Genomic DNA, 24,854 nt, shown 5'->3' with positions numbered 1-24,854 from the left:
AAGTCAAATACAAAATTGAGTGATGAATGGACTTAGAAGCCAATCTACACTAAGATATTTTGTGATATTTGCTTAGTTTTAGGTTAAATTAAAGTCTCGCAACACAATATCTAGAATCCCTGATACATACATAAAGTACACAGCTTGTATGATCTTTCTTGAACTTCAGGTAATACATAAACGAAACAGCTTGTATGATCTTTCTTGAACTTCAGGTAATACATAAACGAAACAGCTTGTATGATCTTTCATGAACTTCAGGTAATACATAAACGAAACAGCTTGTATGATCTTTCTTGAACTTCAGGTAATACATAAACGAAACAGCTTGTATGATCTTTCTTGAACTTCAGGTAATACATAAACGAAACAGCTTGTATGATCTTTCTTGAACTTCAGGTAATACATAAACGAAACAGCTTGTATGATCTTTCTTTTCTCCTAAAGTATAGATCAAACTCTCACGTATAGGCTTATAAAAACTGTTGTAGAGAGCATAAAACAGTGTGTTCATTGTTTCTTTATGTGTGCGTTTATAGCAACACAAATAGCTATAGTATAAATGTGTGTTGCACTTTATATGTAGTAGTTAATAAATAAATAAAAGCAGTTACTGAAAGTGACAGAATTTTGTGTTCGCGCCAATAAGCACATGGCGCGTTTCTAAATGTTTCTAAGGCAATCATAATGGTCCTATTGTAGGACTATTTTGTGAGGTATTTTCTTACTTTTGATCAGTAATAGTGTCGTACTCATCGATCCAATCTGAATCGAATAATCATTTATTGTGATATATATTTACTGTCAACTTTTATCTGAGCTAGCCCGAGTGAAAGAGGTTTTGAAAAATATCCAATTTTATGTTATGCCGGGATAAAAAGTAAGTGTCCTTCCCAGGGTCTCAAACCATCTGTATAGCAAATTCCATTGGAATCCGTTCGGTAGTTTTTGAGTTTGTCGCGTTCAAACAAAGGCGGCGGAGGAGTTTGTTTTTTAATATGTAAGGGTATAGGAATTCATTGGATGCAGACTGCTTTTGACAGATTGGTCAGGCGATGTACAGGCGATATTTATGTTCAATGGACATCCTGAACTGAAGATGAAAATAATATCTTATCATTCTATAAATTAAAGTCTTTATTTTGTCTCCCGCTTTGCTGTGGAGGGAAGTGGACAATTAATATTTCCTACTCCTCCCTATCCTTCTATTTGATTAATTTCGTTGCGGGATAATGACAAGTGTTCCCTGAGACTTGAGCTTCACCGCTCGGTGTCATCCGTGCCACTGCTGATCCTTACAGGAGTTGTAGTGGGGGTGGGAAAGTCTCCCGCGCCTGTCTGAATGCGACAAACTTAAAAACTATCAAACGGATTTTTATAGGGTTTTTACTAATGGCCGGAGTGATTCAAGAGGAAGGTTTGAGTATAATTCATTAATATTTTGTACAAAGAAATGGGCGCATTTATACTTTGCTACCAATGCGAAGCCAAGACGGGTCGATAGTTGAATATAAAACTGCGTGTATTAGGAATCAAGTCGAAACCCCGAGCATACAACATGTGATTTGGCTGAACGCGTGGATTGTGACGCCATATATGACGCGACTGTTGCTCGAACTGTTCTGTCAAATAACCGAGATCGTAATTCGATGTTCGGATTTTCTTAAGCATCAATCAGACAATTACAGATATGCCAGCCTTTATTTACAATTATGGACTTTATAGACTGCCTTGGTGGCGTAGTTGTACTGCATGTGAGGGCTCTGAGGTCCTGGGTTCGAATCATCGGGCAAAATAATATCTGGTCTGCCCAGCATCAGCCCGCAGTCTGGAAATTGTGCCCGAAATGGCGATAGGCTCGCACCCTATCACATCATGGGACGGAACACACTTGGCGAAAAATGGGTGCCCTATTTGCGCCTCTGCATACCCCTTCGGGGATAAATGCGACATGTGTTTGGACTTTAAGGCCATACACGACGCGACAGTTGCTCGGACTGTTCTGTCGACTAACACAAAATCATTTCAATGTTTGAATATCTTAGGTTGGGGCAATTATGTAAATTTGTTCACCCCAAATAAAAATTAACCTTTAAATTTAGCTGTGATTTGTTAAGTAAATTAATTTGCTAAGCCCCTAAAGGGGTATTCAGTATTCAATGCTGAATAAAAAATTGTAATACGCAGAAAATAAATGAGCTTATTATATTTCGCTTCGGGACCCTATAAGGTAATGGGGTTATGGGTAATCCGTAAAAAAAACTTAAATTATTTCTTAAGGGGTTAAGAATTCATAATTATAGTGACTGTGTTCTTTTCAAGCCTCGTTTTATTATTGGTAAGACCTGTTAAAATTTTACATTGATTCGTATGTCACGACTTTAAAAAGGTTAAAGAATTTTATTCTCAAAAATGACAAATATTTACAAAAATGAGAATAATATAACAAAACATAAGTAACAATTGGGTATAAAATAAGCTATTATGGTGGATTTAATTTATTCTTTTATATGTAACAGAAAATAATATGAAAAATAAATGAAAACTAAAGCAGTTAATCATATTTGAAATATTGCGAGCAAAAGTGGGTGCGTGGTAGGGTTATCGCGCTGTCCTTTTCTCACTCACGCAGCATTATAGCCGGTGACGTCACATTTTACTATTACTGTAATTTGACAGCTTCCCTTCCACCAAATTTCAAAACTTTATAACTAATTTATTACTGCGTGGACATTAAAAATTCTTATTCCAATAGATTTTGGATGAAATACATTTTTGATAAATGTATTTATAAAAAAACTCACCAACTACCCTATTGAAAAAGATATCAATGGTTTAATTTGTTGCTAAATGACCCTGTGTCAGATGTAGGGTTCCAATGTTTTAATTTCCACACTGAATGTGTTAATTAGTATGCGTGTAAATATAGTTTATTAGTAAGATATCAAAAAAAGGATAAAAAATATTCCTTTAAATTGTCAACAAATAACAACATTAAAATCTTCTTTCTAAATTCGAAGTCGATTCCATGATATTCAAAGAAGGCGTTTATAGTTTCAAATTGGAATGACATAAAAATCAGAACTGCAATTTTAATTCAAGTTTCTACGCATATAAAAAATATTTATTTTAAATTAAATAATTAGTCTGTTTAAATATAATGCCCTGTTAAAGATGCTAAGCTATGAGCATCGGCAGATGAGGCGGGGGTGCCGCTGAACCCTTACTTATATATATTTATATTTGCTTTGCTTCCCACTTCCTTGGATCAAAAATTCTACATTCTCCTGAATTGAAATCTTGCTACGCCATTAATATGTTATTTTGGGTTTGTAAATAAGCCCTACGTAAAGGAATTTGAGTGAGATTTAACCATTATTATTAATATTTTGTCCCTTTCTCTCAAATCATTTAATGTAAGGAAAAAGGGACAAAAATTACGATAAAAGAATAATTCTTTTAAGGACAATGTATTATTATTTATAAGTTAATATTAAAAGAAAACTTTACTTCAGATTTTATCGTGGTTTTAATATTATAATTTTTTTCCCACGTTTCGAAAACTGCAGCCTTCATGGTCACGGCGGACTGAGGCGTTGGTCATCCGCAAAGTTAAAGTTACAATATCTGCCTACATTTTACAATTATACAACTTTTAAAATTTTTAGCTGTTAACTGTTGCTGCTGTGTTTGTGTCTTGAAGTCTGGCAGCCGGTCTTTTGAAACGTTGGATGAAAATAATAATATAAAATTCGTAAAATAGTTTAATTTTAATGTCTAACATTCGCGTAAACATAAGAAATGTTGATATAAGAAAATATTTCGCAGACGCGGCTTGATCTTTCTTTTCTACCAAAGTATAAGATCAAGTGCTTATACATACGTTTGCGACTAGGTGATCATATTGTTTTATATGCAACAGAAAATAGCACGAAAAAGATCTGTGCAAATTGCATTAATATTGGTTAGGAAATGAGGAAGTAATTAGTATTGCAATGTTCAGGATTGGGCATAGCGGGGATATCGCTACATCTAACTCTGGAGTTTTCCCGGCGTTTTTGGCACAATACACTAGAAATATTGTAGTTTACAATATTTTCGAGGACTTTAAAGTCAATGATCCGTGAAATTTTGCCCAAGATGCCTCTTTATTATTAATGTACTTACAACCAGCCACAAAACTAATTAAACAAAATTGCAACATTTATTCTGTGTGTGAAATAACGTAAACGTTTTATTTTATTTTTGTTAATAAAAAAAATATTACAAAAAAAATGTATAGGCGATTTGATTTCGTACAACTACTTATGAGGGTGACTAAATAAGCAACACAAAACATAGTTCATAGATATTTGTTTATATTTCTGGAACTGAGATGACTATGTTTGGCACCGGTCTGAAGTTAGTTACAGATTGTTACAAATGTCACTCTTTCTGAAAAATATTGGTTCACTAACTCCAAAGATTGTATGCTAATGATATACATGGGGTAAGAGTATCGTAAAACAAGTCGATTGCAACTCAACGGTGTAGAAAAGGAACGACATTTTGGTCGAAATATTAAAAAGCAATTTGAACAGTCGAATTCCTTTTCTATTTCGCATCGAGTCAATCAATTCCAATCATAATCATTGATACGGTTTCAAGAATAAATCAAACTATTTTTGCATAACGTAAAAATACCCCGCTCTAATTGATTAGTTATTGCGATGGATCGAAAATGCGATTGCAGCTGTTTATCGAAAACAGCGGATAGATTACATATAAGTTGCCATATATTTTTCTGAATATTATTTGGTTATAAATTTCGTTCATTCTTACCCCTTTAGTTCAAGTTACCCCGTTCAACTTGTAACATAATCTGTATTATATATAATGTCAACTATCAGATTTACTTTATAGTGTCTGTGTTATTAAAAAAAAAAGCGCTCTTCCTCGCTGGTCAACATGGAATTTAGATTCATTCCAAACTATCCAATTGTAGTGTGTATTGAATATTGTTTGCGCACATATTTTGTAAATATTAATTTTAGTTATCTCTTTTATTAGGTGTCAATATGGGGTATTGTAGAATAAGCTATTTGATTATGTTTATGCGTTTTTTAAATATGTTACATGAATTAGTACAAAAAATAAATCCTGTGAAAACATTAAAATTCGATAAGAAATGAGGCAGTAATTCAAATATCAAATATTGCTACGTGCAGGAGTGGGCGTGGAGCGGAGATATCGCTCCATCTCTTTCTCTCGCACGCATCGTAATAGCCGCTAACGTCACATGCGTGTATTTCGTCTCTTTTCTGTTTTTTGACACTAAACCCTACTACCAAATTTCAATGGCTTATAACTTGTGTATTTTCATCATAATTCAATGATTTCTTCTGTTTTAGAATTTATACAATGTTCATATTTCATAAGTTATAAAAAAATAAGTATTCCTTCGCAGTCCGCATATCTCTTTATTTTAAACGTAAATGTATTATAAATATTTACAAAGCGATATCGTAACTTATCATTGAGTTTTCGGTGGACTTTTGTTAAATGTATTCATTAGCCTTTTCCGGAATTTATAAACGCAACTAACTTTTAAAATAATTTAATTGTAAAATATACAGCGTCATTTTGACATTGCGTTAATAAATGAAACCATATACTTATCTTGAAAATAACATTACAATAAGTTATTTGAACAAAATAAATATTATTAAAAAGTAATTTTAATTTTACCCTCCTTAATGTCACTACTACTATAAGAGAATTCGTAACATCGACATCACACTTTCACTCAGAAATACACTCACGCACACGCCATATTCGCACTAAAATACAAATTTTAAACAATATCATAAAAGATGACCGTTTTTTTCTTGTTAGAATATCCAATATGCATCAATATTTTTTTGCATAATGTTAGCAGAAAGATGAGTATGTGGTTTCATTTATTAACGCAATGTCAAATGACCTTACTGTACTTATGTAGTAATCATTCTCTCCAGTCATGTCGTCTCACCAAACTATAAGAGTGAAGGAACAGAGAGTGCTTGTGTATTGCACACATTTATACACTTCAACAGGGATGGCGAACCAGTGGCACGTGATAAAATAATTCGGGCACGCGAATAATATGCCAAATATTGTATATATATCTTTCTTTACTTCATTTCACTGAACAGGTGCAGTGAAGCTAATTTGCCGCGCTCCGATAAAATAAAACATAGTTGATCATAAGAAAAGGCGCTAAAAAGAGGCAGTCGGATAGATAAAACCAGTCCTGAATAGCACATATTTTTTTTAAAATAAATTATGCCACGTCAACCAATAAACGTTCGCCATCCCTGCACTATATCTCCTGCGTGGCTGGTCAGCTGAGATTGGGCGCCATGGCCAAAATTGGGCAAGGAGGTATTCATTTAACCATAAACCTAATTTCTAGTCAATAATTAAATGTGTTCAACTTAGTACAGGTAATTGTTGAGACGGTTCAGAAAAATGAAGAACAGGCTGGACAGGATAGTAATAACTTATCATTACTGATTGGTGTCTCGTATGCGAGGGGCCGTCTGGGTAGATATCACCGCAAAGTGACCTCACTGCACCTGATGGTAAGGAATGGGGTCCAATTGAATGTCGATTGACAAGAGATTTCCCCTTGACAGTCGACACAATTATGCCTGTTGGAACCAGATATATGCAAGTTGATCCCTGAACGCGACGCACTTACGTGTGCCACAATGGCGGGTTTAAGGTGGTCGCTATTCGGGTGGATATAAAATATACCCTACCAACAATTTAATATCCCTTTGGCAAGTAATGTGCGTGGACTGTTATATTCGGTTTGAAGGACATTTTGCAATTAATGGACATTATGAAACTTAACATCTCATGTCTTATAACAAACGTAGTACATTAAAGTTACTGTTTATGGATCGTGTCACTTACACCTTGAGAGAACGTTGTGTTGACTACAAACTGCAGTACAATAACAGATTGAATAATAGTTATTGCTATGCTGGCTTTGGTTGTTACGGAGACAGGATATGTACTTAGTTTATTGTAAAAGTACCCCAAAAGTACCTAAGTAACCAAGAGGTACCCAAGCCAAAGGTACCTTTTCACCAACAGTAGTTTATTATAATATTTAAGCAACTGATTCGGTGATGGTAAAATGAGTGGAGGTTAGATTTAAGATTTTTATTTCTTTCTTAAATTCGTATCTCTAATGTGGTTTCAGTTTATTGTATTAAAAGATATTGAGAAATAAACTTTTAAGTTATAAAATCGATGTTAACCAGATTGGGAAAATAAAAACCTACTTTGTGGTCCCCAGTTTGGTTTTTCTTTTTAAAGTTAACCTTGTCATAATAAGAAATTAGTTTCATATTTATCATGGTTTTTATTTTCCTGGTCAAGTTTTATTGTTTAATAATGTGTAGTGTAACCTCAGATTTATAAATGTAAAATTTGTTTTTGAAATACAAGGGTAAGCAAATGATTAATAGTGTGATTCAGAAATGGGCTGTATTGTCCAAATGGCGGTTAAAATAATTTCGGGTTTTGTTGTACAAATCCCTCGCAAAACACAAGACTTGTATAGCATGTGATAGTAATTAATTTTATGTAGACACAAGTACCATAATTACCAATTAAGAGTACCCCATTAGCTATGAGTACCCAATTAGATACCAAAGTGAACAATATTGTGTTAGGATACATAATTTTTTACAAAAAAATTAGAGTACCCAATTACAAAGAGTACCCCTAACACCAACAAAGGTACCCAAGTCTCTTCTTCATTTTTATGTCCACATATCCTGGTGTAGTCTTAAATATCAATATTTATAAGTATTAGATGCTTTTGTTGTATTATAATAAATGAAATAACCAATTTTACGTGTTTTATTTACAATCCATGCTCGTGTTGTGGCATTATATGGTATTACTACTACTGGACGTAATAACAATATAATAATATCAGCCCTGTTTTATATATTGTCCTACTGTTGGGCACGGGCCTCTTCTACTACTGAGAGGGATTAGGCCTTAGTCCACCACGCTGGCCTAGTGCGGGTTGGTAGACTTCACACGGCCTCGAAAATTCTTATAGAAAATTTCTCAGGTATGCAGTTTCCTCACGCTGTTTTCCTTCACCGTTAAAGCAAGCGATAATTCACAAAGAATACACACATAATTTTTTTGAAAAGTCAGAGGTGTGTACATTCGTCTCGGCAGTCCTTTCCACAACTCAGTAGGCTATTGCTAACTACAACTGGATGTAATAGGACTTAACATCTCATGTCTCATGGCGAGCGCAGTGGAATACCAAACAAATAGTAATTCAAGGTGTTAGAGTTTCTACTGCTTATCGGTCGTATCGCTTACCATTAGGCGAACGGCAAGCTCGTCTCGTCATTCAAAGTAATAAAAAAAATCTTATACAACAGTTTTCAATGACCGATCCCAATCTCAACCTTCAAGTTTCGATTCCGAGAATGAACCAATTAAAATAACTCATTTGTAATGTCAAAAATACTTTGTTCTGATTGGCCCATTTTGAGATAAATCGAATGCGGACATTAAACAATATAGTTAGTTATAGACCGGACATCAGGACCAAATTTTTGCTCCAAGTTATTACCAATTGGTAAGTCACTGTCTTATTTGAAATTTCCGTGTGACATATCACAGCGTCCTTATGTATTGATACAAAAATATGTTAATATTCGCATTAAAAACGTATAAAGCGTGATACGGAAAAAATATGAAGTACTAGTTAACCCGACAGACGTTGTCCCGTCTTAACTATGAATTTGCAGCGCGCATTCTGTCAATCGCTGACAGTTATTTCAAACAAGTGACAGTTATATAAAAATAATATTTTCGTTAAGTTTTCTAATTTTCCGCGCATTTTTTTTATTTTTTCTTTCATAAGAACCTTCTACTGACAATAACAAACACAACAAAAACAATTGTGAACTCGGTCCAGCCGTGCACGCGTGATGGCGAGACCAAGGGAAATAGGGATTCATTTTTATACATATATAGATATTACATTGATGTTTTGCTATTTCACGGTAGATTGAGTAACCATCACATAAGCGCAACATTTTTGTATGACAATCCCCTTAATGTCCACTCTATGTTTAAAACTGTGTTGTAATCTGTCTGTAAGAGGCGGGAGTAAACCCATTACAGACATTGGTTGGAAATCGTACCCGAGAACTCAGCAATAGTTTCACGTAAAACAACTACGCGATGAGCTAAAAGTTTTTATTCTAAGGTAAACGTAAGGTAACGTAATGTATACGTCTCAAGTGATAATGAAAAAAATCACTTTAATTTTCGGAATCTTTTTGTATTTAGGTAAATGATTAAATTTTGTTAGAATTTAATGAACGCATCCATTGCGATCTCCATATAAATGGCAAAAAAAAACTAGTCTCTTTAGTCTAACTTGTCATGCCTTTGTGATATTAATTGATTATAGCTTTTTATACACAAACTCTGTTTAATTCCTACAAATTTGAAGGGCCGCAGGTTGTGTATAGCATTTCGTCAGAGGAAGCCAAGAGAGGAAGAGTGCCACCGCGGAATTTCAGTTGGTATGCCGTGCATTGTATATAGGTTAGGGACTCGGACCGGCGGTCGCCTGAAGGTCAACATCAATCATTATGTCCAGTAGTTAACTGGCTACAATGTCCTTCAAACCGGGACACAACAATGACTACACATTGCTTGGTAGAAACAGACATTGCGGTGGTACTTACCCAGGCGGACTCTCACAAAGAGACCTACCACCAGTTACCACTTTCCCCGCAAAACCAACAAAAAGGTTGTGTATAGAATAAAAAAACAAAGAACTTAAATTTTTTTATTAATCAAACACCAACAACTAAATAGTACAAAATAAATAAAAATAACTTAAAGCTTTAGATCATTATATTATAAGATCTATCCCTATATAGACGGTGAATATTTCAAACATTGACGTATATTCTATAGACACGAACGTCCATACAAACTATTTGTTCAAAATCTGAAGGAAAATGGCAAAACGTCACTGTTATAGCCTATTTATTCATTTGAACAACAAACAATTTTACTTATTTGACTATTATTTTTTAATCAAATCCAGGTTTACACTTAGACTCGAGTTCTTATATCATGACTCCGTACACAACCACAAGCTGTCAATATTGACCATACTAAAGTCAGTTTGAATGGATTGCAGTTCAATTCAGTAGAACACAGTGAATGTTCGGAACGCCAAATCTAGTACGTAATACATATCAATGAATTCAAACTAGCTCAGAAGCGTCGCCATCCGATGGATTGAAAAAAATCTCATCTTCTTAAGTAGTGTAATTATTTATATTGAATATGCAATTTGTAAAAAAGCACATGACTGAAAATATTAAAAGTTCAGGAAGTGCTAAGTTTCTAAAGTAGTATAAAAGAAATAAAAATTGTGTAACAATTTGGATTCAGTTAGTAATAAAAAATTACAGAAGTTTTGTTGTTATTTGTTATTATATACCTATATATATATTTTATATTTATGAAATATGCCATTATCGAATAGTTCATTTATACAGTGCAAACCTGCTATAGCGCCATCGAATCACCTAATCTGTACGCTATATTCAATAGTCGTTATAACCAATGTTTCGCTATAAACAGAGTCGTTATAACCGGGATCTACTGTACTTGCAAAGCGATTCATGACATTGCGAGGTGCTTTATTTACCTCGCTATACATTAGGCAACACCGAACCTATATCCACCATTCACCTCATTTATAGACCATAACCAATGTTTTACAAGAAAACGCGTCATACACTAACAAAATGGCATATAAAAACGGCGCACTATTTGCTATATTCACGTACCTGTATATATAATTACAAATTGGCTCGAAGAAGGAATAAAAAGATGCATACATTCGTTAGAAAAGGATATATATACATCGACATTTATGTAGCAACGTTAGTGCCGCACGCTCATTGGCCGTCAAGTCGGGCAATTACCTTACTTTCGTCTTGCCAGTATTGAGCTCGGACAACGTATCTATGTAATAAAAACATCTTAGCTCATAACCTTAAGTTTGACATCCTCTATAGTATAGATATATATATAGAGTCTATACCTTTCTGAAAACATACTTTTGCCACTCTTCGATCCTACACACTACAGGTCCTATGAGGGTTCGCAAAAATCACCCATCTCCTCCGTGCATCCAAGGTAGCTAGCTTAGCCTAGCTAGGCTAGGGCTCAAGTCCTCACCGGTGAGGATCGCGACAGGTAAGCCCTCTATTTCCCCCTACTTGCTAGCCCGAGCTGGCTACTTTGTTACGCAGTACGCTGCCTAATCCGTTGGAGTTAGGCCGTTCAAGTATTACGTAACGCATTTTTTTTAAGATTCTGAGACCCCCCCCTCCTCTTAAAAAGTTACGTAACTCTAAAGTGTAATTTTTTTCTAACATTCACAACTATGCCACGCGAATTCCCGGAAAGTCGCTGAAATACCTTTTGTTGGGCCACACACTTGTGCAGCTATGGAAGTGCACGTGCGCAGTTGTGCGGGAACGATGTCACACCATACCTCCCTTATACGGTTAAAGAAACTTTATTATCTCATAAGAATTCGATTCACTTACATGAACAAAAGCAATGTACGCCTTCGTTTAATTAGTACGTATTACGATTTGTTACTGTTACCATCTAAGCACGCCACTGTGTATTAAACGTACTCTGGAGTTTTGAAATACATAATACATTCAGTGCCATCTTTGGAGTTTCATTACAACTAGAGTTGCGACTCCTATACATTACCATCACAAACACAATAAACTTTACACCTTTGTTATTCATAAAAAAAAACAATGTTACGTAACGCTTTGTACGAACCCCGCCTCCCGCGCCTGTAACGTATTGTAACGTTTTACAAGACTCCGCAGGGCTCTTATTCTGTACGATAGTGTAAACGCGTAACGCGGCCGTGTCATGTTATTTTCGAGAAATGTGCGTGGAATGGTATTCTGTAAGCCAAATTTCTATAGTCCTAAACATGACGCGTTGTGTTACGTGCTTGTTACGCACTGTTAAAATAACGTGCGGGATAGAGAATAAGGCCCCTAGCCTTCAAATTGTGTTACGTAATACTTGGAAAGCTCCTTAGACAAAGATGATGTACCGTAGGATTGTTGTCTTAAATAGTTCTAAATAAAAGTCCGCGACAGCATATACCTTTTATGCGGAAGCCACTATGACTAAAATAGTGAGCCATAAATATAATTAAATTGGATACTTTTTTAGCGGGACTTTTATTTTATATAACACTCCTTTACCTAGCCTTTCATATATAAGGACATGATATATTTATTTAATAATAATGTGGAACGACTCCATGAGTCTACGGTTAAGGCTCCCCCAACAAAACGACACCAATCATATTTTAAAAAGCTATCTACTCGAAATTTATAAAACATTGAAAAAAATTAACCATCGTATTTCTACAATGTTATCTTAACTTTGGTAGTTTTTAGTTTTTAATAGGGAACATTTTGGTAGTTTCAAATTTTCAAAAAGACCTAAACTTAATTTTTTACGAAATTATTCATAAATCTTAGCATATTTCCGCTGTACTTTAATGCGTGAAACGAATGCTCAAGGCCATTTGCTTGGAGGAGGCTTAACACACCCCCTAATTCCCTAATCACCCCCCTAAACTTTACAGCAAGGCTTGACATTCTCCTTATGTTTTTGGCAGCATCTCTTCTCTTCAACCCTTCGCCCTTTACCCGCTAGGGGTCGATCCCTCTCGTCCCACACCACTACACCGTCGCACGCGCATATCCGCTTCGGATTTTGGAATACGCCGGCCGAACGGGCTATGATGCCGCAGGCCACACTGGAAAGAACAAACATTTAACCTGTATAATATAATACAAATACCCACTTATTCATAGACGTTATTTATCTAAGGACGGAGCATTGCTGTGATAACAAGTCTGTTTCTCAGCTTTGTTTATCTGACAGCCAACTAGATTAGTTGTATTTTAATATTAGCCAATCATAACGGCCCTATGTCTACGCACTGTGAAGGCTGCCATACCGTCAGCACTGAGAAACAGACTTGTTATCACAGCAATGCTCCGTCCTTAGATAAATAACGTTTATGAACAAGGGGCTTAGTGTACACACCGCCATCTCGTCAACATCAATTGAACTACGAGAAGACCGATATTTGACATAATTGTAATAATAAGGCACAAACATCTCGCTAGATGGCGATAGACGATACTGACTTGCGATAGCAGATGCGCGACGCAGCAGCATGCAGGTGCACTTGCACCTACTACACATGAACTAGACTATCGCCGGTTTAATTTATTCCCAGCACTAAGCATATGGTGCCTTCCTATTAAGTGGTCGGGGTCTTTGTAAATGACTCACTCATAGACTCGGAAACGAATAGGACTTTATTATACAGGCTCATGTTGACATCGCGTTACTAAATGAAACCACATACTCATCTACTTGGAAATAACACTACAATAAGTTACTTGAGCCGTAGAAGTGAAATAAAAAAGTGTAATTCCAACGAAATTAATATTAATAAAAAGTAATTTTAATTTTACTCGCCCTAATGCCACTACTACTACTCTAAGAGAATTTGTCGCAGCGACATCATACTTTCAGTCAGAAATACACTCGAACGCCATATTCGCATTAAACTACAAAATGATAAAAAAAATCACAAAACTAAAACCAGTATTTTTGATGAAAATACTCGTTATTAATGTATGATTTTTGGCACAATGTCAGCAAAGGTGGAGACGAGTATATGGCTTCATTCAGTAACGCAATGTCAAAATGACCCTGTATGATGTTTGAGACAATGACAATAGACAACCACGAACTACGTTACAGTGCAGTGTTGCCTATTGTTGCTATATTTAATACTTCCTAGATGAAAGCCTTTGTGTACTCACGGGCGGCCGCTATCCCCGTCGTCTTCTGAAGTTGGGGTCGACCCCCTGCCCAAATCGTCCCTTCTCTCTGTCACCGCCACTGACCTGCCGATGATGTCCCACACCTGGAAAAGATTTTAGATTATGTTTGTTAGAAGTATACGCAGAAATCACTGAACGAATTTAGATATAATTCACTTGGTAGCCACTCGCCTGTCCCTCGTCTATCCAGATTATATAACCGACTAGTTGACCCAACAGACGTTGTCTCGTCTTAACTATGAACTTGCAGCGCGCGTTCTGTCAATCGCTGACAGTTATTTCAAACAATTGACAGTTATATAAAATTAATATTGTCGTTAAGTTTTCCTAAATTTTCTAATTTTCTGCGCACGTTTTTGAATTTTTTCTTTCATAAGATCTTACTCCTGACAATAATAAACATAACAACAAAAAAATAGTGAAATCGGTCCAGCCGTTCACGCGCGATGGCGTGACCAAGGGAAATAGGGATTCATTTTTATATATATAATAGATGTGTAGAAAAATGTGATTGTATTGACATATTTAATGACTCGCTTCCTATATTCAAAAAGGAAATATTGAACTCGCTTGTTGAAACCTAAATCTAGTCTTATATTCAGAATATACTGCACTTATGGTGCAGCAAATTGTTTATATGTAATAATATGTTCATGCTGCGACAGCCTGTAATTAAAACAGCACTGCAGCAATTACTTACTGAAATGTAACAAATAACTATGTATGGTGTATGTTTTGTTGGCTGTTCAAACAAATAAATATGGGTAGACCATTTCCTTGATTAAACCATAAGCTTTTTATTTAGGCAAAAAAAATAGTAGATGGTGCTGGACTTTTGCAGCAAATAAGAATTCTCACACGGACGTAGTCGCGAGCAACACGTAGTTTATTATAAAGAAGCCTAAAAATGTTCCAACAGGCCGGCATAATTGTGTCGACTGTCGAGGGATAAGGGGCCGTTTAAGTGTTACGTAACGCAATTTTTTCTTGTAAAACGTTACGATGCGTTACAGGAGCAGGGGGGGGGGGGGGGTCGTACAACGCGTTATGTAACACTGAGATTTTTATTTTAAAACAAAAACCAAGATATTTTAGAGACTTTTCGGTATTTTGCGTAAAATAATTGTGAATATTACAAAAAAAATGTCATTTTACAGTTACATAACTTTTGTTACGGGGGCGTACAGGAAAACGGCACGGCGCGTTACATTTCAAAAATCTTCAAAAATTTCGTTACTTAATAATTAAACGGCCCCTAATCATCTCTCGACAGTCGACATTCCATTGGACCCTGCTTACCATCAGGTACAGTATGATCTTTAGTGGCGTTAAGGTAGACGCCGCTGTAGTGGAACAGATGGTTGCGTTCCTCTATGGAAGGGGAAGATCTCCAGTCAGGCAGATGGTAGTGACCGGCCGCGGTCTCCGACAGTTCCTATTCGGAGGTGGTATATGCTGCACGTCGCGCTAATTGTGCAAGCGTGATTCAGGATCGATGTCGCCATCTACCGTGATTTCACTGCAGTTGTGTCACTGCTTCGATCCTCTTGCAGTTCCGGCGATGTTGACGAGATGGCGGTGTATGCATCGATTGTACCGCCACAGTCACTTTGCCATGCTCTCAAAAATACTTACCTTCAGCACATCGTCTAGTATTCTGAACCGGGCGCGTCCCGTCTCATCAGCTACAATGTTCCCGAGGTCTCCAGCATGTCTGTTTTCTCCGGGATCCCCTGGACCTCCGTGCTTCCCGCCTGATGGGTTGTAGTGCTCCCCTATCGACTTGCAACCCTGGAAAAAAATACTTATAACTTTTTTATTTATTTAAGGACCTCCAATGAAGGATACACGGCATATAATAAAAACAATGTAGCATTTTTACAATTAGCAATGTGACGTGCGTCTTCAATTATAGGAGACCGCATGCAAATTTATATATTGGTACAGCGGCACAAAAAATATTTGTTATTAATATTATTTAGATATATAAGTATGAAAACATCGCAATTGGATGAAGAGACGAGTAAAAAGCTCGTCTGATACTACCGTCCATAAACATCAACCATACTATGTTTGTATCACAAACTACGCGTCACTTCACTACGCTCCTCATAATACAAGATGTTAAGTCTGATAATGCCTTTAATTGTTAGCTGATGTTACTGTAAGTTTATAGTATTTGAGTTACTGAAATTTGCGTTACTGAATAAGATTCTGAAATATACTGAATTTGTTGAAGTTACTGAACTAGAATTCTGAGTGGCAGTAAGTCACTGACCGTGAATTAATCACTGAAGATTACCGAGTTATCAGAGTTAATAATAATAAGTAATTGAGAATGACACTCACTATAATGCTCTGATTCTGGAAATTCTAATTATTTCATACAATAATAATGAGCTAAGTTATCGCTGAATGCGTAAGTTTAGTTTGCGAAAGTCGATTTCGCCTAAGTTGAGGTTGCGTAAATAAAGTTTGCGTAAGTTGAATTTGTGTAAGTCGAGGTTGGTCAAGTACTACTATACACCTATATCGCTAAGATCCCCAGCTGTATATACGTGCAATTCATGCAAGCGTTCAAACATTCCATCAATACCCTCGTTTGCTACCAACCACTCATTCCATCTTTTAGAATCAGATCACATCTAGCCCTTAGCCGCAGCACGACTGGCTCGCGATCATCAACGAAAGACGAGTTTGCGTAAGCCTAATTTGCGTAAGTTTGCGCAATTCGGCTTTGCGTAAGTCAAGTTTGCGCAAGTCGACTTTGCGTAAGTTGTACTAGTTCACACGCACCTCGCTAAGATCCCCAGCTGTATGCACGTGTAGACCGTGCAAGCCTTCCGAGAGCCCGTCGATGCTTCCATCAGCTACCAGCGGCCCGTCAGCAGTTTGTTGGAATCGAATCACGCCCATCACTTCACCGCCGCAGCACGACTGGCTCGCGATCATCGCTACTGCTGATTGGGTTTCTGAAATACACATACAACCACGCCTTTTATGCCCGAAAGGCATCGATATATATGAACTACGTACTAGATATGGCGTTGCGAACATTCACTGTATTCAACAGAATTGAACTGCAATCTATTCAAACTGACTTTAGTATGGTCAATATTAACAGCTTGTGGTTGTGTACGGATTGGCGCTCATGATATAAGAACGCGAGTCTAAGTGAAAACCTGGATTTGAATAAAAAATATTAGTCAAATAAGTAAAATTATTTGTTGTTCAAATGAATAAATAGGTTATAACAGTGACGTTTTGCCATTTTCCTTCAGATTTTGAGCCAATAGTTTATAAGGACGTTCGTGTCTATAGAATATACGTCAATGCTGTAGGGATTTCGTTGCGGGATAATGACAAGTGTTCCCTGAGACTCGGCGAGCTTCACCTCGGTGTCATGCGTGCCACTACTGATCCTTACAGGAGTTGTAGTGGGTGTGAGGGCGGGATAGGGCAGTGATATTGGGTTGTTCTTACCATGGTCTGGAATTTGTGCTCGATATGACGATAGGCTAACCTCATAAGTGATAAGTGGGTGCACCAGTTATGTGTGTATGTGTGCGTGTGTGCGTGCGTGCGTGTGTGCGTGTGTGCGTGTGTGTGTGTGTGCGCGTGTGTGCGCGTGTGTGTGCGTGCGTGTGCGTGAGTGTGTGCCCGCGCGCGCGCGCGTGTGTGTGTGTGTGTGTGTGTGTGCGTGTGTGTGTGTGTGTGCGTGTGTGTGCGTGAGTGTGTGCGCACGCGTGTGTGTGTGTATGTGCATGCGTGCGGAATAAAAAGGTCTTAGCGGACTTATCATGTAATACCTCCAAATCCTTGTAATACGGCTCTTTTTCCAGTACTCTTGGCAACCATGTCGAGCACAGTTCCGCTGGGGAGAGTGGTTTCCACAACAACTGCACCACCTTTGAATGTAGCCTGGAATTTATAATTGTAAATAGTTATTACAATGTACAAATATCAGTAATATGAGCATATTTTTTTTTTATTGCTTTGAATGACGAGACGAGCTTGCCGTTCGCCTGATGGTAAGCGATACCTATAAACAGTAGAACATCAACACCTTGAATTACAAAGTGTTTGGTATTCCACTGCGCTCGCCATCCTGAGACATGCGATGTCAAGTCTTATTATGTCCAGATACACTGGGTATAATGTCCTTCAAACCGGACTACAACAGTGACTACACACTGCTGCTTGGGTGCAGAAATAGCCATTGCAGTGGTACCTACCCAGGCGGACTCTCACATATGAGAGACCTACCACCAGTAAAAATTTTTGCCTAATATTATTCATTAAGTTATACGGCTTTGTTTGAGTAAATTTTTGTATAGAATGGACCTATCTAATAACTTTGCTTATTTAATATAGCAATACTAATTTCTGGCCGATTCTCTGGCGAAAACTGCTTTTGGAACTGACGGTAGAGTTCAAATTTGACTTAATCTAAATTATATACCTTATGAATAAATTATTGCACTTCATTTGTTTATTATTATAATTATTTTATTTAGACATAGCTACAGAGTATAACCTATAATTATACAAATCTATACTATTATATAAAGCTTAAGAGTTTGCTTAACTGGGCTAATTTCAGGAACTACTGGTTCGAATTGAAAAATCCTATATATAAGGTTATTTTGACATTGCGTTACTAAATGAAACCATACTCGACTTCACCTTTGCTGACATTGTGCCAAAAATCGTTCATTAATAACGGATATTTTCAACAAAAATCCTGGTTTTAGTTTTCAAATTTTTTGATTATTTTGTAGTTTAATGTGAGTATGGCCCATGCGTGAGTCTATTTCTGACTGAAAGTATGATGTTGCTGCTGCGTGTAAAATTAAAATTACTTTTTATTAATATTTATTTGTTCAAAACTTACACTTTTTTTATTTTATATCTTCGGTTTATATAACTTATTGTAAAGTGTTATTGCCAAGTATATATATACTATTAGTAAAGATTAGTTGGTAAAGTATGAAGTACAAACTAATTTTACATTGAATTAACAAAGAGTTAAAATATTTTAATCTCTTCTCTTATTTTACTGTGTAGTTCATATTTACATTCAAAATCAATGTATCTAATATGGGTTTGTGATAGATATTAGAGGTGTAACCTCACCTCTTTAACGCCTTCCTGTGATCTCAGAGCGTTCAATGTTTTCTCCAACTCCTGCTGATCAGGCTTCACACCAAAATCCACAAGGATCTCCAACTGGAAAGGATGTTTATTTAATTAATAGAGTGTTACCATTGTTTCAACTGCCTCGGTGGCGTAGTTATAATTGTAAACGGCACATGTACGACTACTGCGCTCAGGTCCTGGGTTCGAATTCCGGGTCGGGCCAAAAATAATTGTAACGGGTTTTCCATCTTAAAAATTAGTCAGTCGCCCTGAGTCAGGAAGTTGTCGGCGTGATACCCCCGTGCCTCGTGCACATAACGCCCAATGGCTTGCTGATCTCTCTCCGGTCATGTCGTCTCACCGGACTGTGAGAAGGAACAGAGAGTGCTTGTGTATTGCACACACTCGTGCACTATAATATCTCCTGCTGATCTCTCTCCGGTCATGTCGCCTCACCGGACTATGAGAAGGAACAGAGAGTGCTTGTGTATTGCACACACTCGTGCACTATAATATCTCCTGCTGATCTCTCTCCAGTCATGTCGCCTCACCGGACTATGAGAAGGAACAGAGAGTGCTTGTGTATTGCACACACTCGTGCACTATAATATCTCCTGCTGATCTCTCTCCAGTCATGTCGCCTCACCGGACTATGAGAAGGAACAGAGAGTGCTTGTGTATTGCACACACTCGTGCACTATAATATCTCCTGCTGATCTCTCTCGGGTCATGTCGTCTCACCGGACTATGAGAAGGAACAGAGAGTGCTTGTGTATTGCACACACTCGTGCACTATAATATCTCCTGCTGATCTCTCTCGGGTCATGTCGTCTCACCGGACTATGAGAAGGAACAGAGAGTGCTTGTGTATTGCACACACTCGTGCACTATAATATCTCCTGCTGATCTCTCTCCGGTCATGTCGTCTCACCGGACTGTGAGAAGGAACAGAGAGTGCTTGTGTATTGCACACACTCGTGCACTATAATATCTCCTGCTGATCTCTCTCGGGTCATGTCGTCTCACCGGACTATGAGAAGGAACAGAGAGTGCTTGTGTATTGCACACACTCGTGCACTATAATATCTCCTGCTGATCTCTCTCCGGTCATGTCGCCTCACCGGACTATGAGAAGGAACAGAGAGTGCTTGTGTATTGCACACACTCGTGCACTATAATATCTCCTGCTGATCTCTCTCCAGTCATGTCGCCTCACCGGACTATGAGAAGGAACAGAGAGTGCTTGTGTATTGCACACACTCGTGCACTATAATATCTCCTGCTGATCTCTCTCGGGTCATGTCGTCTCACCGGACTATGAGAAGGAACAGAGAGTGCTTGTGTATTGCACACACTCGTGCACTATAATATCTCCTGCTGATCTCTCTCGGGTCATGTCGTCTCACCGGACTATGAGAAGGAACAGAGAGTGCTTGTGTATTGCACACACTCGTGCACTATAATATCTCCTGCTGATCTCTCTCCGGTCATGTCGTCTCACCGGACTATGAGAAGGAACAGAGAGTGCTTGTGTATTGCACACACTCGTGCACTATAATATCTCCTGCTGATCTCTCTCCGGTCATGTCGCCTCACCGGACTATGAGAAGGAACAGAGAGTGCTTGTGTATCGCACACACTCGTGCACTATAATATCTCCTGCTGATCTCTCTCGGGTCATGTCGTCTCACCGGACTATGAGAAGGAACAGAGAGTGCTTGTGTATTGCACACACTCGTGCACTATAATATCTCCTGCTGATCTCTCTCCGGTCATGTCGCCTCACCGGACTATGAGAAGGAACAGAGAGTGCTTGTGTATTGCACACACTCGTGCACTATAATATCTCCTGCTGATCTCTCTCGGGTCATGTCGTCTCACCGGACTATGAGAAGGAACAGAGAGTGCTTGTGTATTGCACACACTCGTGCACTATAATATCTCCTGCTGATCTCTCTCCGGTCATGTCGCCTCACCGGACTATGAGAAGGAACAGAGAGTGCTTGTGTATTGCACACACTCGTGCACTATAATATCTCCTGCTGATCTCTCTCCGGTCATGTCGCCTCACCGGACTATGAGAAGGAACAGAGAGTGCTTGTGTATTGCACACACTCGTGCACTATAATATCTCCTGCTGATCTCTCTCCGGTCATGTCGCCTCACCGGACTATGAGAAGGAACAGAGAGTGCTTGTGTATTGCACACACTCGTGCACTATAATATCTCCTGCTGATCTCTCTCCGGTCATGTCGCCTCACCGGACTATGAGAAGGAACAGAGAGTGCTTGTGTATTGCACACACTCGTGCACTATAATATCTCCTGCTGATCTCTCTCCAGTCATGTCGCCTCACCGGACTATGAGAAGGAACAGAGAGTGCTTGTGTATTGCACACACTCGTGCACTATAATATCTCCTGCTGATCTCTCTCCGGTCATGTCGCCTCACCGGACTATGAGAAGGAACAGAGAGTGCTTGTGTATTGCACACACTCGTGCACTATAATATCTCCTGCTGATCTCTCTCCGGTCATGTCGCCTCACCGGACTATGAGAAGGAACAGAGAGTGCTTGTGTATTGCACACACTCGTGCACTATAATATCTCCTGCTGATCTCTCTCCAGTCATGTCGCCTCACCGGACTATGAGAAGGAACAGAGAGTGCTTGTGTATTGCACACACTCGTGCACTATAATATCTCCTGCTGATCTCTCTCCGGTCATGTCGCCTCACCGGACTATGAGAAGGAACAGAGAGTGCTTGTGTATTGCACACACTCGTGCACTATAATATCTCCTGCTGATCTCTCTCCGGTCATGTCGCCTCACCGGACTATGAGAAGGAACAGAGAGTGCTTGTGTATTGCACACACTCGTGCACTATAATATCTCCTGCTGATCTCTCTCCGGTCATGTCGTCTCACCGGACTATGAGAAGGAACAGAGAGTGCTTGTGTATTGCACACACTCGTGCACTATAATATCTCCTGCTGATCTCTCTCCGGTCATGTCGTCTCACGGGACTATGAGAAGGAACAGAGAGTGCTTGTGTATTGCACACACTCGTGCACTATAATATCTCCTGCTGATCTCTCTCCGGTCATGTCGCCTCACCGGACTATGAGAAGGAACAGAGAGTGCTTGTGTATCGCACACACTCGTGCACTATAATATCTCCTGCTGATCTCTCTCGGGTCATGTCGCCTCACCGGACTATGAGAAGGAACAGAGAGTGCTTGTGTATTGCACACACTCGTGCACTATAATATCTCCTGCTGATCTCTCTCGGGTCATGTCGCCTCACCGGACTATGAGAAGGAACAGAGAGTGCTTGTGTATTGCACACACACTCGTGCACTATAATATCTCCTGCCGATCTCTCTCGGGTCATGTCGCCTCACCGGACTGTGAGAAGGAACAGAGAGTGCTTGTGTATTGCACACACTCGTGCACTATAATATCTCCTGCTGATCTCTCTCGGGTCATGTCGTCTCACCGGACTATGAGAAGGAACAGAGAGTGCTTGTGTATTGCACACACTCGTACACTATAATATCTCCTGCTGATCTCTCTCCGGTCATGTCGCCTCACCGGACTGTGAGAAGGAACAGAGAGTGCTTGTGTATTGCACACACTCGTGCACTATAATATCTCCTGCTGATCTCTCTCGGGTCATGTCGTCTCACCGGACTATGAGAAGGAACAGAGAGTGCTTGTGTATTGCACACACTCGTGCACTATAATATCTCCTGCTGATCTCTCTCGGGTCATGTCGTCTTACTGGACTATGAGAAGGAACAGAGAGTGCTTGTGTATTGCACACACTCGTGCACTATAATATCTCCTGCTGATCTCTCTCCGGTCATGTCGCCTCACCGGACTGTGAGAAGGAACAGAGAGTGCTTGTGTATTGCACACACTCGTGCACTATAATATCTCCTGCTGATCTCTCTCGGGTCATGTCGTCTTACTGGACTATGAGAAGGAACAGAGAGTGCTTGTGTATTGCACACACTCGTGTACTATAATATCTCCTGCTGATCTCTCTCCGGTCATGTCGTCTTACTGGACTATGAGAAGGAACAGAAAGTGCTTGTGTATTGCACACACTCGTGCACTATAATATCTCCTGCTGATCTCTCTCGGGTCATGTCGTCTCACTGGACTATGAGAAGGAACAGAGAGTGCTTGTGTATTGCACACACTCGTGCACTATAATATCTCCTGCTGATCTCTCTCCGGTCATGTCGTCTTACTGGACTATGAGAAGGAACAGAGAGTGCTTGTGTATTGCACACACTCGTGCACTATAATATCTCCTGCTGATCTCTCTCGGGTCATGTCGTCTTACTGGACTATGAGAAGGAACAGAGAGTTCTTGTGTATTGCACACACTCGTGCACTATAATATCTCCTGCTGATCTCTCTCGGGTCATGTCGTCTTACTGGACTATGAGAAGGAACAGAGAGTGCTTGTGTATTGCACACACTCGTGCACTATAATATCTCCTGCGTGGCTGATCTATGTTGAGATTAGCCGCCATGGTAGAAATTCGAACAGGAGGGATTCATTCACCATTGTTTTATTAATTTATTTATTAGCTTTTGCTTGGGTTAAATAGTTTTTCCTGGATCATTGTCCTGCTTTATATTTTTCTGTTATAAAATGGAGGCAAACTTTTAAGTATTCTTTGTGAATTATTGCTTGTTTTAACGGTGAAGGAAAACATTGAAGAAACTTGCAGACCTCAAAAGTTATCTATAGGAATTCTGAGGGTGTGTGAGTCTAGCAATATGCACTAGGCCAAAATGTTGGATTATGCCCTAATCATTCTCAGTAGAAGAGAAGCCCCGTGCACCCATGGGACAGTATATAATACAGGGTGGTTATTATTATTATAATTTTAGTTACACTTCTAGCAATACGTAGGTGTAAACTGAATTAAACTCTAGGCATTAGTTTTCGCGTGATGTGTGTACAAACATACAAACAGAAAAAAATCTAAAAACTGTTTGGTATATTGCTCAAGTGCCCAAATTATTTTATAACATATCACTACTGTCATTCATTGGTTTGGTGTCATTGGTTCGCCTTCCCTATAACCTGTAGTATCGCGTCATTCATCCATAACCATCAAAATAGTCTTCAGACTTACAAAAGACGTTATTTAGCTATTGCATTAATAGCGAATTATGAAAAGTATGATACGCAACAACTAGTAGGCTTGCTGTTATCACATCATGGGACGGAATACGCATGGGGACAAGTAGGTGCACTTGATTCGCTTATGCCGACCATTCGGTGATGCTAGTGTATACTTATAAATGTGTAATAAGAATGTATATGAATGAAACTTATATTTATGTATATAAGTCATAGTAATATATAAAGCCAGAATACATAATTTATTTTAATAAAAAACAATTCTCGAAAGTCCTTCAATTGTAATGAGCTGAATCATGCCGTTTAAACAAGTAATATATTAACTTAAAAGTTCTAAGTAAAAATAACAATGTTTTTTAAGTAAATAGTGCATAAAGAAAAATAAAAACTTACTTTAGAGGTTACCATAGTTTGTAATTTTTACTAGAAAATGTATTAATTCTTCACAACACGCTATATCACGAATATTTAGTTTTTTCTAGAAGAAAAACAACAATCGGCTGCTTGACAAACTGCAGTCGGCAAATGATAATTTCA

At 38.4% G+C, this 24,854-nt stretch overlaps 1 protein-coding gene across 1 annotated transcript; it reads right to left on the bottom strand.

The window, feature by feature from the left end:
• Positions 1-11,685: 11,685 nt before the first annotated feature.
• Positions 11,686-24,854, bottom strand: LOC115451761 (copper chaperone for superoxide dismutase). Its single transcript, XM_030180138.2, has 7 exons — positions 24,711-24,854; positions 19,149-19,241; positions 17,822-17,933; positions 16,809-16,984; positions 15,648-15,803; positions 13,992-14,095; positions 11,686-12,907 (listed from the first exon to the last, which is right to left on the bottom strand). The coding sequence occupies exons 1-7, from the start codon at positions 24,723-24,725 to the stop codon at positions 12,721-12,723; spliced, it is 843 nt and encodes a 280-aa protein (XP_030035998.1). The 5' UTR covers positions 24,726-24,854; the 3' UTR covers positions 11,686-12,720.

The sequence above is a fragment of the Manduca sexta genome, chromosome 1 (genome assembly GCF_014839805.1).
Source record: "Manduca sexta isolate Smith_Timp_Sample1 chromosome 1, JHU_Msex_v1.0, whole genome shotgun sequence".
Classification (NCBI taxonomy): Eukaryota; Metazoa; Arthropoda; class Insecta; order Lepidoptera; family Sphingidae; genus Manduca; species Manduca sexta.
This window is presented reverse-complemented; position numbering and strand designations above follow the sequence as displayed.

Excerpts from the sequence above, each read along its gene's own strand:
- LOC115451761 (XM_030180138.2), bottom strand. Across the intron at positions 15,804-16,808 it reads CAGCTGGGGATCTTAGCGAG|GGTTGCAAGTCGATAGGGGA; the intron begins GTGCGTGTGAAC and ends ATTTTTTTCCAG. Across the intron at positions 14,096-15,647 it reads TACTAGACGATGTGCTGAAG|GTGTGGGACATCATCGGCAG; the intron begins GTAAGTATTTTT and ends AATCTTTTCCAG.